General features: G+C 47.6%; 1 protein-coding gene across 2 annotated transcripts in view; it reads left to right on the top strand.

Annotated features, from left to right (window-relative positions):
* The first annotated feature begins 14,214 nt into the window (after nucleotides 1-14,214).
* Nucleotides 14,215-14,954, top strand: part of GSK3B (glycogen synthase kinase 3 beta) — a 77,242-nt gene continuing 76,502 nt past the window's right edge. For both annotated transcript variants that reach the window (XM_040422829.1, XM_040422827.1), the window contains exon 1: nucleotides 14,215-14,554. In XM_040422829.1, coding sequence (XP_040278763.1) covers nucleotides 14,467-14,554 — 88 coding nt within the window. In that variant the 5' untranslated portion in view covers nucleotides 14,215-14,466. The remainder of the gene's footprint in view (nucleotides 14,555-14,954) is intronic.

Here is a 14,954-nt window from a genome sequence, read left to right as displayed (position 1 = left end):
TACTGGGTCTCAGACCCAAATCCAGCCCCTTCTGGAGAAAATCAAGAATCTTTTCGATGCTTAGGGGAGAATTTACTGGAGGGTTCTGACCCAGCCAGCTGCAGTATTTTCTCCAGATTTTGAGATATATCACGGAGGTGACCTTTTTCCTTATGGATTTGAGGGTATTGATATCTTTTTCGGAAAGACCCTTGCTTTTTAATACCTTGCGCTCAGGATCCATGCTGACAATTTGAACAGGCCCGGATTCTGATGGAGAATCGGACCCTGTGATAGAATGTCCTCCTGGAGGGGAATTCTCCATGGTTCCTCCAGCGCTACTTCTTTTAAGATCGGAAACCAGTTTCTTTTCGTCCAGTATGGGACCACTAGGATCACTGTTACTTGATCGGACCTTATCTTTTGTAGTACCCAGGGAATTAACGCCAAAGGAGGAAAAGCATAGGCGAGATCCGTCCACCTGATCGAGAAGGCGTCCACCGCCCAAGGCCTTTCCCTGGGGTTTAGGGAGCAAAGGAGTCCAACCTTTGCGTTTTTTCTTGATGCGAAGAGGTCTATTTGAGGGGTTCCCCACCTTCTGGAGATCTGTCGGAACACCTCTGGACTTAGGGATCATTCCCCTGGGTCTATGGTCTTCCTGCTGAGAAAGTCTGCTTGTACATTTTCTGTACCTTTTAGATGGATTGCTGTGATGGAGAGCACATTCTTTTCTGCCCAAAAGAATATTTTCTCCGGCAGGTCTTTTAGGCTTGGAGATCTTGTGCCTTCCTGGTGCTTTAACTATGCTACTGCTGTCACGTTGTCGGAAAGTATCTTCAGGTGTTTTCCAAGTACCACTTTTTGGGATGCTTTTAGAGTTTCCCAGATCGCCCTCACCTCTCGGTAGTTTGACGATCTTATTTTTAGGTCATCCGACCATCTACCTTGGTAGTTTGAGTAGCTCACCCTTGCCCCCCATCCTGTGCCACTTGAGTCTGTGAACACCTGGATCTCCGGAATTTTTATCCAGGGTAGCCCCTTGACAGATTTCTCTTTTCCGTCCACCAATTAAAATCAGATTTTACGTGAATGGGGATGGATATTCTAGAGAGGACTGTTTTTTGTCCCAATTCTTCAGGATCCAGGGTTGGGTTATCCTGGTATGAGTCTGGGACCACAATATTGATGTGATGCAGGAGGTCATCATTCCCAAGAGACTCGTGGCATTGCGGATGGAGCACTGGGCTTGGCACTGAAATGTTTTAGTTTTTTCTCTGAAGGCCATCAGTTTTTTTCTTGAGGAAGAGACGTCTGAGTTACGAAATCTAGAAGTACCCCCAGGAATTTTATCTTGGTGGATGGGACCAGACAAGATTTTTTCTGATTTATTATCCAGCCCAACTCTGAAAATCTGCGAATCAGGTAACTGGTGTGACTGGATGCCTCTGACTCAGTTTCCCAGAATAAGGAAGTCGTCTAGGTACGGAAAGATTTTTATTCCCTCTGATCTGAGAGGAGAGATCATTTCCACCACGAGCTTTGTGAAAACCCTTGGGGCAGAATAAATTCCGAAGGGTAGAGCATTGAACTGGAAGTGGTTTACCCCTCCGGTGCTGTCCATCAGTGCGAACCTGAGGTACTTCTGCACGTTTTCGTGTATGGGGACGTGATAATAAGCATCCTTTAAATCTATGGACGTCATGTAATCTCAGTCTTTGATTAAAGGAATGATGGTCGTTATAGGGTTATAGGAATGATGGTCGTTTTAAATTTTCTGTATACAATGGATCTGTTTAACCCCTTTAGATTTATGATAGTACGGAAGGATCCGTCTGGTTTGTGAGCCAAAAACAGGTTTGAATAATAACCCCCTCCTTCTTCTGAACTGGGGACTTTTACCACAACCCCTGACTCTGTTAACTGTAGGACCCCCTGCCAAATCCTTCCTAGAACATTTGGGCTGTGGGAGGTTATCCGGAACTTTTTTATGTTTCAAATGCTTTATTGAAAAAAGTGTTTTCATCATCATAAAAGCATCTTAATACAGTAAATATAAATTCAATAACAAATGTATTATAGTCATACATTAAGTACAGAATTAGTATGGTAAGAACAATAACGTACGTCAATGGAGAATCCAGTGGCTATTATCCGCTGGGAATTAGCAGGTAGCATCCTAATAGAACACATAATTGAACGGACTTTACATGTCCGCTTTGGGTTAACCCCTTATGGCATTATTAGACATTATAAAGATAAACTACGCTGTACATTGGCGGAGTAGGCCGAGGAGATCCAAGGTTCCCACAACTGCTCAAAAGCTTCAAAGGTATCTGCACGAATTGCGGAGAGTTTTTCATAGAGTAGTATCCTATTAACTCTGTCCAAAACTGCCTGGTAACTCAATGTATTTGTTTTCCATTTGAACGCTATATGAATTCTAGCAGCCATTAAAATGTGTTGTGATAGCTTGAATTTGGCGAAAGTTAGCTTGGGAGGTTTATCACCTAGGAGGCATAAAGCAGGCGTAGGTTGGTAAGGGCATCCCAGTAATGTGGAGAGTAACTTACCAATTTTTGACCAGAACAGCTGAACATGAGGACATGTCCACCAGATATGGTATACTGTACCATCCTCATTACATCCCCTAAAGCATAATGGAGACACATCTGGATATATACGATGTAACCGAAATGGCACTAAGTGAGTTCTATGAAGAACTTTCACAGAGGTCTCTGCAAGTGTGGTCTGCCAGGAAGTCTTGGTCAAAGTCTGAGAGCGTGTGAACCAATCAAGTAGTGGGCAATCTACCTGGATATCCCTATCCCACTCCGCCATGTATGGCGAGAGGTCTAGCATGCCATACAGTCTGGACAATAATCCCTGTCTATGCAAAGAGAAATTGAGAAATCGCTCAAACGGGGTGAAGTCCACATCCGGAACTTTTTTAGAGGGGCTGAGGAAAATTCTATTCGGTAACCATTTTTTAAGATATCCAAGGCCTTCAACCTTCCTCCCACTCTGGCATCATTGTTTGTCAGACTGTTTGTTTTGGGGGTTGAGAAGGAACCCTCTGCCTTTCCCCCCTTTTTGGTAGCTCCACCTACCCGTTTTTCCTTTTCCCCTATAGGACTTGGATTGGGGGAACCCCTTCTTTTTGTCTGCTGCTTTTTCAAGGATAGAATCCAGTACGGGACCAAAAAAGCGATAGAACATAATTTTGCTTTTGACGTTCTATCCCCTTCCCAAGATTTCATCCACAGAGCTCTCCTTGCGGAATTTGAGAGAGCGGCATCCTTGGTGGCGAACCTCACGGACTTAGCTGAGGCATCCGCCAAGAATGCGGTGGCCGACTTGAGGAGTGAGATAGAATTTAGGAGTGGGTCTTATTTTAAATATGGTTTTCCAGTTCACTAAGCCAAAAATACATGGACCTAGCTACAGAGGTTGCAGCTATGTTCGTTTTTATTCCGAACATGGATGCTTCCCAAGATTTTTTTAGGAGTGAGCCCGCCTTCCTTTCCATCTGATCCTGTAACTGAGAGGAATCCTCGAATGGAAGGGAGGTTTTCTTGACCACTTTAGCTACTTGGACGTGAACTTTCGGTGTTTCGTTAAATATCTTTACATCGGTTGGATCAAACAGTAATCTGTTTTTGAATTCCCTGGAGACTCCTAATCTCCTCTCTGGATACGTCCATTCATCCAGGATCATATCGTTTATGTTTTCGTTTACTGGGAACACTTTAGATTTTTTAGCTCCGAGTCCCCCAAACATTTCATCCTGGATTGATCGAGGTTTTTGTACTTCCTCAATGCCCATGGTTGCCCTTACGGCGCCCAATAACTCCTCCATATCCTCAGACAAAAAGTAGTATTTTTTACTGTCTTCCACTAGTTCGCCTTCTGACAGTGCATCTACGTTCTGTCTAGAGGTGGAAGCCGCCTCGTCCATGTCCTCTGATTGAGAGGAGGATGGAGCGGACACCTTAGATTTTTTAGCAGGTGGAGTAGGAGGGGCAGATCTGAGAGAGGCCAGGGAAGATTTTATCTCGCTCTGGATCATTGATTTAACTTCCATAAGTATAGACGGTTGCTCCTCTTTTACAAGCTCGTTAATGCATTCTTGGCAAGGCCTCTTTTTGTGATTTCCAGATAATCTCTTGCCACAAGTAGTGCATCTAGGGACCTTAGCCTTTACTCTGGACTCTTTTACTCCCTACAGTTGTGTTCAAAATTATTCAACCCCCAATGCTGTAAAGGGTTTTAGGGAATTTAGTGTACATTTGTAATTGTGTTCAGAATGAAATCTTACAAGGACTTTTTAAAGAGCCAAATGCAACTAAAATGACATCAATTGTTTTTGTAATACAGTATTAAATGTTTTTTTTGTGATTTCTTCATTGACACAATTATTCAACCCCTTAAAGACTACCACTCTTAAGAACAGAGGTTCATTCAAGTGTTTTCGATCAGGTATTGAAAACACCTGTGGATGTCAAGGAGCAGCAATCAAGCATAATAAGCACCAATTAGGCCGATGTAAAAGGACTGTGATACTCAGCTCCTTCTAGACATTTACTGGTGTGTTTACAAACATGGTGAAGTCAAGAGAAAGGTCCAGGAAGACAAGAGAAGAGGTGATTTCTCTTCACAGGAAGGGCAATGGCTATAAGAAGATTGCAAAGATATTAAACATACCAAGAGACACCATAGGAAGCATCATTCGCAAATTCAAGGCAAAGGGCACTGTTGAAATGCTACCTGGTCGTGGCAGAAAGAAGATGCTGACTTCGACTGCTGTGCGCTACCTGAAGCGCAAAGTGGAGAAAAGTCCCCGTGTGACTGCTGAGGAACTGAAAAAAGATTTGTCAGATGTGGGCACTGAAGTTTCAGCTCAGACAATAAGGCGCACACTGCGTAATGAAGGCCTCCATGCCAGAACTCCCAGGCGCACCCCTTTGCTGTCTCCAAAGAATAAGAAGAGGCGACTGCAGTATGCCAAAAGTCATGTGGACAAACCACAAAAGTGTTCTGTGGACTGATGAAACAAAACTAGAACTGTTTGGGCCCATGGATCAACGCTATGTTTGGAGGAGGAAGAACAAGGCCTATGAAGAAAAGAACACCTTGCCTACTGTGAAGCATGGCGGGGGGTCAATCATGCTTTGGGGCTGTTTTGCTTCTACAGGTACAGGGAAGCTTCAGCGTGTGCAAGGTACCATGAATTCTCTTCAGTACCAGGAGATATTGGATGAAAATGTGATGCAGTCCGTCACAAACCTGAGGCTTGGGAGACGTTGGACCTTTCAACAGGACAATGATCCCAAGCAGACCTCCAAGTCCACTAGAGCATGGCTGCAGATTAAAGGCTGGGACATTGTGAAGTGGCCATCGCAGTTACCAGACTTAAATCCGATTGAGAACCTCTGGTGGGACTTAAAGAAAGCAGTTGCAGCGCGCAAGCCTAAGAATGTGACTGAACTGGAGGCTTCTGCCCATGAAGAATGGGCGAAGATACCCGTAGATCGCTGCAAGACACTTGTGTCAAGCTATGCTTCACGTTTACAAGCTGTTATAACTGGAGAAGGATGTTGTACTAAGTACTAAGATTGAATGTCACTTGGGGGTTGAATAAAACTGATAATGATGTGAGCACAGAAAAGACATTGGTGGTTATTTCATTATAAATGTTATGTTATATTTGTCTGACTTACAAGGGCCTCTTTGATTTAATTGTAAACAAGATGACTGAAATGATCAAAATCAATGTCAAACTGGGGCCAAAACACTCAATTTCAGTGGGGGTTGAATAATTTTGAACACAACTGTATAAGTGAGGAGCAACCAGGTATCAGTGGACTATACACAGTTAGCATGTCATCATGATACACATTTTTCTCCCCACAGGGGAACTCACAGTTGGAGTAGCCGAGGGGGCATCTGTAGGATCCATTTGGCCTGCAGGGGCATCAGGGGCCGACATCTGGAGCAGGAACTTCACTCTGGAGGCAGCAGTAGTCCCTTTAAACTGCTGCCTCTAAATGCTGGTGCGGCGTCTGACGTCATCACTGCGCGCACGCGCCTGGGTTCCTAGCTCCGCCCCCTCAGCCTCCTGCCGGTCCCGAACAGAGCGCAGCACTGCAACTTCACACACAGGGGTCTGCGTGAAGCGTGCTCTGTGGTGCGCGGTCAGCTTCCCAATAGAGGGAAGGGGGACCCTGTGCATGAGGAGAGATTCAGGCCCCTGCTGGACAGGAACGAGATGCAGCGCCATTAGGTCTTCCTCTGCCCAGATTTGGAAGGAACCGCCGGAGGGCAGAGGGAAAGGGATAAAAATCCAGTAAGGTATTTAAAATAAAAAACAAAGGGTGATGTTCTTCACCTCCCACAGAGGTCTCTCTGTGAGGTGCCCCCGTAGGGACAGGAAACATGAAGGTGAGAGTGGGTGGTGGCCTTTTAAACTTTGTGTTCCTGCCCCCCCTACAGAGGTCAAGGGGTCAATGTCCAGGTTAAGCCGTCATGGTGGACAAAATGGAAAAATATGGCTCTATGAAAATTGCAACACAAAAACATGATTTTTTTTTCTTCCTAAAAATGCTCTTATTGTGATATTTGGTATCGCCGCATCTGTAACAATTGGCTCTACTAAAATATCTCATGATCTACCCCATCAAGTGAACGGTGTAAAAAAAATTAATTAAAAAATAAATAAATATGATGCCAAAAGTTTTTGTTTGTCACCTCCCAAAAAAATCATAATATCAATCAAAAAGTCGTATGTACCCCAAAATTGGAGCAATAAAAAAAGTCACCTCATCCCGCAAAAAAAACAAGCCCTCACACAAAAATATAGGCAAAAAAATTAAAATAACTACATGGCTCTAAGAAGATGGCAACACAAAAACATGATTTTTTTTTTCTAAAAATGTTTTTATTGTGTTAAACGTAAAAATAAAAACTAGACATATTTGGTATTGTTGCGTCCGTAATGACCGGATCTATAAATATATCACATGATCTACCCCATCAAGTAAACCGTGTGAAAAAAATAAATAAAAAATAATTGAAAAATTACAGCTTTTTTTGTGACTTTACCTCCCAAAAATGAGATCAAAAGCAACCAGAAAGCCAAATGATGCCAATAAAAACAGCTTGTCTTGCACAAAATGAGCCCTCACGCAGCTCATTCAGCAAAAAATAAAAAAGTCATTGCTCTTAAAAAACCATGACAGAAACTTCCATGTTAGAAAATACAGATCCTTCCCTTCTGAGCCCTGGCGTGTCCCCAAATAACAGTTTACAACCATAATTGGGGTGTTACTGTATTCAGGAAAAAATGGGGAGCAAATTGGGGGGGGGAGGGGGCTGGGGATATTCTCCTGTTATCATTTGTGAAAAAGAAAGTTTGGGCGTAAAGCACCATTTTCTTGCAAAAAAAAAAAAAAAATGTAATGTTTCATTTTCACACCCAAGTATTAAAAATTCTATGAAACAGCTGTTGAGTGAAGTGCTTGCTACACCCCTTAAAAATTCCTTGGGTGGTGTAGTTTACAAAATGTGGTCACTTTTTGGGGGTTTTCACTGTGGGGTTACATCAGGGTCTCTTCAAATGCAACATGGTGCCCAAAGACCATCCCAGCTAAATCTACCCTCCAGAAACCATATGGCGCTCCTTGACTTCTGTGCCCTGTTGTGTGCCCAAACAGCAGTATACGACCACATATGGGGCCTTTCTGCAAACTGCAGAATCAAGGTAATAAATATGGAGGTTTGTTTTCTCTGAATGGCTTGGATAAGTAAAAGCGTTCCAAAGTTATTACCACATAAAGCGACACCTCAGATTTGCAAAATTAGGCCCGGTCAGGAAGGGGGCAAATGGCCCGGATGTTAAGAGGTTAATTATCCAGCTAAAAAACAAACCTCACCTAGTTCCAGAAGCGGGAAAATATCACGTTCTTAAATAAATTCTATGAGCCAAAATGGTGCCGTTATAAAAAAATACAACTCTGTTCCCACCTGACGTACGTCATTTCCGGCTGCTGGAACGCAGTATGCGTTCCACTGGACATCGGCACTTCCTGGATGCGCTCTGATGAGGTAGTTTCGCCCGAATATGTATGTAGTTCGATACATTGTAATTATCATCATCAAGGACATTGATCCTTTGGAGATTGAAGGTTATTTGACTCTAAGAGGTGAATTCCGATTACATTATATTTCGTTGTGAATTTTCAGTACGATCACATGACCGGAAGTGACGTCAGACATGCGACTTTTAAAAGGGAACATTCTCATTCACTAGTGCGGTCCTTTCTATCTTGGTGCCCTTATCATATGTGTCTGATCTGCAGCTAATTTGTATCAACAAAACGCTGTCCCCTGATGAACCATTTGGATATCTCCACTTGGGGAAACGCGTCGGGAAGATCATCTTTTCAGCAGGGATATTTAGGGTGTCTGAGGATTTAGCCATGAGAAGTGGGGTCGCCCCTTTCGGGGTGGGTGCTCTGCTTTTAGGCAGGGTTAGCCGGCAGGGACAACTTAGGGAATTTAGATCTTCCCCACCCCATGGTCCTGGCTGCTGACCCACAGACAACCCGATGATGTGTTATCTGGAGTCTCCCTCAATCATGAGATTACCTGTATGCAAGTAACCGAGTCTTTATCAGACAGATCGCTGGTTATTTATGCAACTAACCGTGAGTCTTTATTAGATAACTTCACCAAGGTGTGTGGATTTATAGAGTCTACCAGAAATACTACGGATGTGAGGCTGGTCACCGTTCTTTCCTTGCTGTTATTGTGTATTTTTTCACCGTGCTGATACCTTATCTTCAGCATGGACATCGGATATAGGTCATCATACCTGTGTTTATTTAGATATAAGTTGGGGTTTATCCATTTAATTTTATTTTGTATACCATTAAAAGTTATATTTTAGGGGCTTATTTTGCTCAGTGACATTTCCGTTCCCACCTGATGTTGGAGGAGCGGAGAGGAGGAGGGCGGCGTTCTCGCCCATGTCTTCGGGTCTTGCAGCTTTCTTGCTCCTTTTTGGCGAAAGTCTCAGGGATCAGTGGTCCCTCCCGGGTGTCGCGAGGCTCCTCCGTCTCTATCGCAGTGATAGCTCTCTTCAGAAATTCACTCATTGAGGGAGGAAAAAATACCACCTCGAAATAGAAAAGTCAGATTGCTGCAACACTGTGTAGTAGATGTAGTCTGACTGGACACAGGGTCTTGCCACAAGAGCGCATAGAAGTGCTTCCCCTGCTGCCCTATAAAAAGGCTCTCAGAGGCTACTTTTGGGTAGTTCACGTCTTGGTGAAAGATTGTTGACTGCTAGACATGCCTCTATGACACATTAGAAAACATGGAGGGAGATTTATTATCTTCTTTGCACCCGATTTCTGGCATAAAAAACCCTTAACTTTACTTTTTAGAGGCCTTGAGACAATATATTGTCAAGTGGTGTTTTTACGCCACTTTCACTGCTGTAGGGAGGGCATGTACAGCAGCCATGACAAATTTATCTTAACTTTTGCCAGTTTTCTGCTGCAAATGACCTCTGAGCTGCCATAGATTTCTGTGTAGGCTCATGGTGTGCACCTTGTCATAAATCAGTCGCATCCTCCTAATAAATCTCCCCCGTTTTGACCAGTTGACAGACTTTGAGATGGGGCATCACTGGACTGAGGGGCAGGATGATGGTTTCGATGAATATCTGCCATCTTGGCCATTCTGACCTCGCTGTTAGGAGATGTTGGGAGCAGTAGTAATTTAAGAGCACACCAGTAGAGAGGATAGTTTAAGCCACACAAGCAGGCGGCCCCTTCATTACACCCCTATCTCTTTCCGGACCTTTTCCAGGAGCTCAGCAATAGAGAATTTGGTGTCACGTCGCCCATTATGAGTCCTAACATTGACAGGAGCCACTGTCACCTTCATTTGTAGAGGTCTCATGAATGACAAACCTGGACGGCTATGGAGTGGAGCTGCGTCATCTTTAGTTCTGTTTGGGATCCCATGACGGTTAGGTTCGAGTATAGAGGTGAACGCTTCAATCCTGCCTGTGGAGCGACACACTGCCCCAACTGCTGGTGATGATCGGGGAAGCCATCACATAGGACAGTCGGTCACCCCTAGTAGTGATATGAGGACACTAACAGCTCAGGGATATGTGCAGGACATCCGGCCGCCCCATGTGCCCCTCTCATGGCAGGATAAAGCTCGCCCAGGAACGTCTCCTCCAGATTACAGAACTTCATTGGCTGCCGCGTCACCAGACTAATCTTTTCTTGCCGACTCGGGTTCCTTCATTCTGTTTTCACTTTCTCCTCTTCTTTTATGGCTTTCATTATGTTCGGTAACTATAGACCTATAGAACATAAACCTTAAAAAGAATTAAACAAAAACGAATCACAAGAATGGGGATCCCGCTCTCTCTAGTCTATGGGACTGCTGGTGACAGGAGAGTGCTGCTCTTGTCAATCTCATAAAAATGAATGGAGCGCCAGTGCGTATGTTCAGCCTACCGCTCCCTTCATATGGGGGCACAGGACTCATCGTGATCGGTGGGGATCTCAGCAGTCAGACCCCCACTGATCTAAAAGCTATCCCCTATCCAGTGGATTGGAGATAACCCCCTCTACGATATCTATGTAACCTAATGGGGTGTAAGGATGGGTAATTGGACAACCCCTATCTGAAGCCGAACAACAACAACTCCGCAATCGGTAAAACCCCATCAGCCACATCTCCCTTCTTTTCCAGTCACATACTGGCTTCCCTCAGCTCCTCACTACCGCCCTATAGTGAAGGCCCTCTTTATCAGGGCCCTGGCCCCATCATGACTGCAGCTTTCCCAGAGCGCAGTATAAAATCCACGGACAAGTTTTCTGTGATCGCTGTGAATCCACAAAATTGCATGGCCCGAGTTACTTGGAGCGAGGGGCGGTCACTGGGGGTAGACTAGCCAGGACCAAGTTTCAGAGACGGCAGACCTCGTGTGGAGGGTATACCGCGAATGGAGAGACTGAGGAAAACCATCCAGCAACAGGGGGTCCTGTGGACGAAAACATCTCAATGAAGGGAGAACGTGAAGAATCAAAATGAACAGGCGGCAATCTGCAGCCAAAAACAGCACTGGTGCTACAAGTATCATGTCCGGACGCATAACTCGTGCACTGCACTGGTGCTACAAGTATCATGTCCGGACGCACACCTCGTGCACTGCACTGGTGCTACAAGTATCATGTCCGGACGCACAACTCGTGCACTGCACTGGTGCTACAAGTATCATGTCCGGACGCACAACTCGTGCACTGCACTGGTGCTACAAGTATCATGTCCGGACGCACAACTCGTGCACTGCACTGGTGCTACAAGTATCATGTCCGGACGCACAACTCGTGCACTGCACTGGTGCTACAAGTATCATGTCCAGACGCACAACTCGTGCACTGCACTGGTGCTACAAGTATCATGTCCAGACGCACAACTCGTGCACTGCACTGGTGCTACAAGTATCATGTCCAGACGCACAACTCGTGCACTGCACTGGTGCTACAAGTATCATGTCCAGACGCACAACTCGTGCACTGCACTGGTGCTACAAGTATCATGTCCAGACGCACAACTCGTGCACTGCACTGGTGCTACAAGTATCATGTCCGGACGCACACCTCGTGCACTGCACTGGTGCTACAAGTATCATGTCCAGACGCACAACTCGTGCACTGCACTGGTGCTACAAGTATCATGTCCAGACGCACAACTCGTGCACTGCACTGGTGCTACAAGTATCATGTCCAGACGCACAACTCGTGCACTGCACTGGTGCTACAAGTATCATGTCCAGACGCACAACTCGTGCACTGCACTGGTGCTACAAGTATCATGTCCAGACGCACACCTCGTGCACTGCACTGGTGCTACAAGTATCATGTCCGGACGCACACCTCGTGCACTGCACTGGTGCTACAAGTATCATGTCCGGACGCACAACTCGTGCACTGCACTGGTGCTACAAGTATCATGTCCAGACGCACAACTCGTGCACTGCACTGGTGCTACAAGTATCATGTCCAGACGCACAACTCGTGCACTGCACTGGTGCTACAAGTATCATGTCCAGACGCACACCTCATGCACTGCACTGGTGCTACAAGTATCATGTCCGGACGCACAACTCGCGCACTGCACTGGTGCTACAAGTATCATGTCCGGACGCACAACTCGTGCACTGCACTGGTGCTACAAGTATCATGTCCAGACGCACACCTCATGCACTGCACTGGTGCTACAAGTATCATGTCCGGACGCACAACTCGCGCACTGCACTGGTGCTACAAGTATCATGTCCGGACGCACAACTCGTGCACTGCACTGGATTATGAAAACACTTATTTGAACAGCGCGTTTCAAGGTTGGATTGCCCCCTCATCAGGCACAATGATCTTATCATGGATGGGATAGAACAGCTCTAGCGCCATTTCTATCAATGGAAAACGGAAAGTCAAGACTCCAAAAATTGGATGACTGAGCAGTGGAGAACACGGCCTGGTCGGAGGGATGGCTCCAGCTTTCTGCTGCACCACACAGATGGCGGTCCTGTCAGGAGAGGCAGTAATGGTGGGGGAGTTTACTGGGCTCCCCCAGAGTTGTGTCTGACCACCATCATGGCTGCTGTGTACCCTATGGCAGAAGGACATTGCCCCGGGCCACCAGGGACATGGCAGCGAGGCTCCCCCAGATCTCATCCTGTGGGGTCTCTCTGGGGGAGGCAGAACGGGCCGGTCACCACGTCAGGACCTCCATCTAATCTCCTGCCCACATGACAAGCGTTCACCTAGTTCATGTCGCCATGAATTACCGCTGTTATGGCGGCCAAGGTCGAGAGCCCGACCAGATCAGGGTGTCTAATAAGGTGGCCATTCCAGTGTGGCCTCCGCTCACCCATCCCCCAGCATTCTGAGCCATTTACTGTGGTGTCAGCATAAAGGGGAGCACCGCAGGGGCCCAGGCGTCACTGTATCAGCCAGAATAAGACTTTACTACAGAACCCCAGTACATATCCATATGTGACCCAACCTTACAGACTCCATTAGGTCACAGCAGCCTATAGAAACCTATGGGAACAGTACAGAACCCAGGGATAACCTATAATAAGCTGCCTGCGCCCCTGAAACCTCAGGAGTACCAGCGCCAACACCTGTTCCCATAGCAACTCAACTTCTATCGGGCCGTCGAAGTGAAAGGTCACACTTCCGGCGTCTTAAAAAGGTCCTGGCCACACCCACTTCCGCCTATTCCTTTCAGCGGCAGCTGTTCGCCCCGACCAATCAGTGGTCGCCTTTCAGTCAGCGCTCGCCTCGCCTTTATCCTGAAGCGTTAATGAAGACGGGCAGATGAGTGACCAATCAACAGCTGACTTATATCGATAAAGAGGCGGGTCTCTGCATTCTGGATCCCTATTGGGTAGAGTGCCTAGAATGCTTGGATTAGAACCAATCAGCGTAGAGGATCGTTAGCGCTGAGCTATGGAGGAGGAGTTGTGTGAGAGCGCAGAGGGGAACCTGACGACGGTCTTCACTGGTTAGTACAGATTGTCGGCACCGCCCCATTTTCACTTCCCGCGGCTTGGTTGGCTATTGAACGCTGGCGAGTGATGTGGGCGGAGCGAGCGAAGAGTGGGACGTCATGAAGGAACTGGCTGCGCGCTCCCCCTCCCCTACGCCTATTCTTCGCCGCACGTTGCGCCGTTTCCGTAGCGTACCTGCGCGCTGAGCCCCGCGCTCTACGTCATGTGACAAGGAGGGGGGAGAGCTTTGCAGAAAAAAAAAAAAAAAAAAACCGACAGGCAAATGCGGTCAGTCGGACGGAGAGTGACAAAGGGAAAGGGAACGATCCGAAGGCGGAGATCGGAGCGGCATCCGCTCGTGTGACAGGAATCCCGCGGAATCCAGCGAGCGGAGCCTCCGAGCAGCCGTTGGCGGCCGCGTGTGACGCCCCGGAGACGGGCCGCAGCTCATTGTCTGGGCGGCATTGTGAGGAGGAGGAGGCGGCCGGGCCTGAGCTTGGGGAAGAAGCCGCCATGAAGGCTGTGTGTGCACTGCTGTGAGAGCCGCGCAGCCCCAGGGGAGGGAGAGCCCCCAGTGCTGACACCTGCCCCCCAGCCTGAAGGGCCCCATCTCATTAATACACCCAGTGTCCCCCCTGATCTAAGAGGAGCCCCCGCTATCTCCCGCTGCCCTGTGAGACCCCCATGGGCCTGTGAGACCCCCACCTCTGCCGTATTGTGTCCCGGAGGACGGACGATGCGGGGTCTGGAGTGACCGGACGCGGAGGAGACGGTGACTGTCGCTGCTCTTAGACGCCCCGCTTAGAGCGAGGGGTGCGAGGTTGCTGGGCCGCCCGCCGGGGTCTGGATGTTTCTGCCCCCCACCCGGCTTCTATAAGGAAGAGAGAGAGGCAGCAGGGCGCAGCATGTCGGGGAGGCCGCGAACCACTTCTTTTGCAGAGAGCTGCAAACCCGTTCAACAACCGTCATCGTTCGGCAGCATGAAAGTCAGCCGTGAGTACCCCAAAGCTTCACCCTGTGCTGTCACCTGCCGGGGCCACCCATCCTATGGTTGTGGGGGCCCCTCGCGGGTTCATACCAGCTCTCCCCATAGTGGGGGTGGGCTGCGATCCGATGTAGCAGAGTCCTTCCTGTGGGGGCTGCCTGCTCTGCTACATTGTACCCCCTCAGTCAGACAATGACCTGTACCATGGCCCCCCCTCTGCTGGGAGGCAGGATCCGCCATTGCTGCAGAGCTGCTGATGGCCGCCGCGGAGCGGCTCGGGGTCTTCATTGTGCAGCTGTCTCCTCTGACAGCCCCACCTTACAATGCAGGCTGCAGCGCCCGGCGGCACCGTCTTCCAGCGTCTGCCTCCCACCGCCCCACCCTTTTTCACCTTCAATAGTCAGAAAG

Source organism: Bufo bufo, chromosome 3 (genome assembly GCF_905171765.1).
Source record: "Bufo bufo chromosome 3, aBufBuf1.1, whole genome shotgun sequence".
NCBI lineage: Eukaryota > Metazoa > Chordata > Amphibia > Anura > Bufonidae > Bufo > Bufo bufo.
Note: the sequence above shows the minus strand (reverse complement) of the source record. Positions and strands in the feature narration are given on the sequence as shown.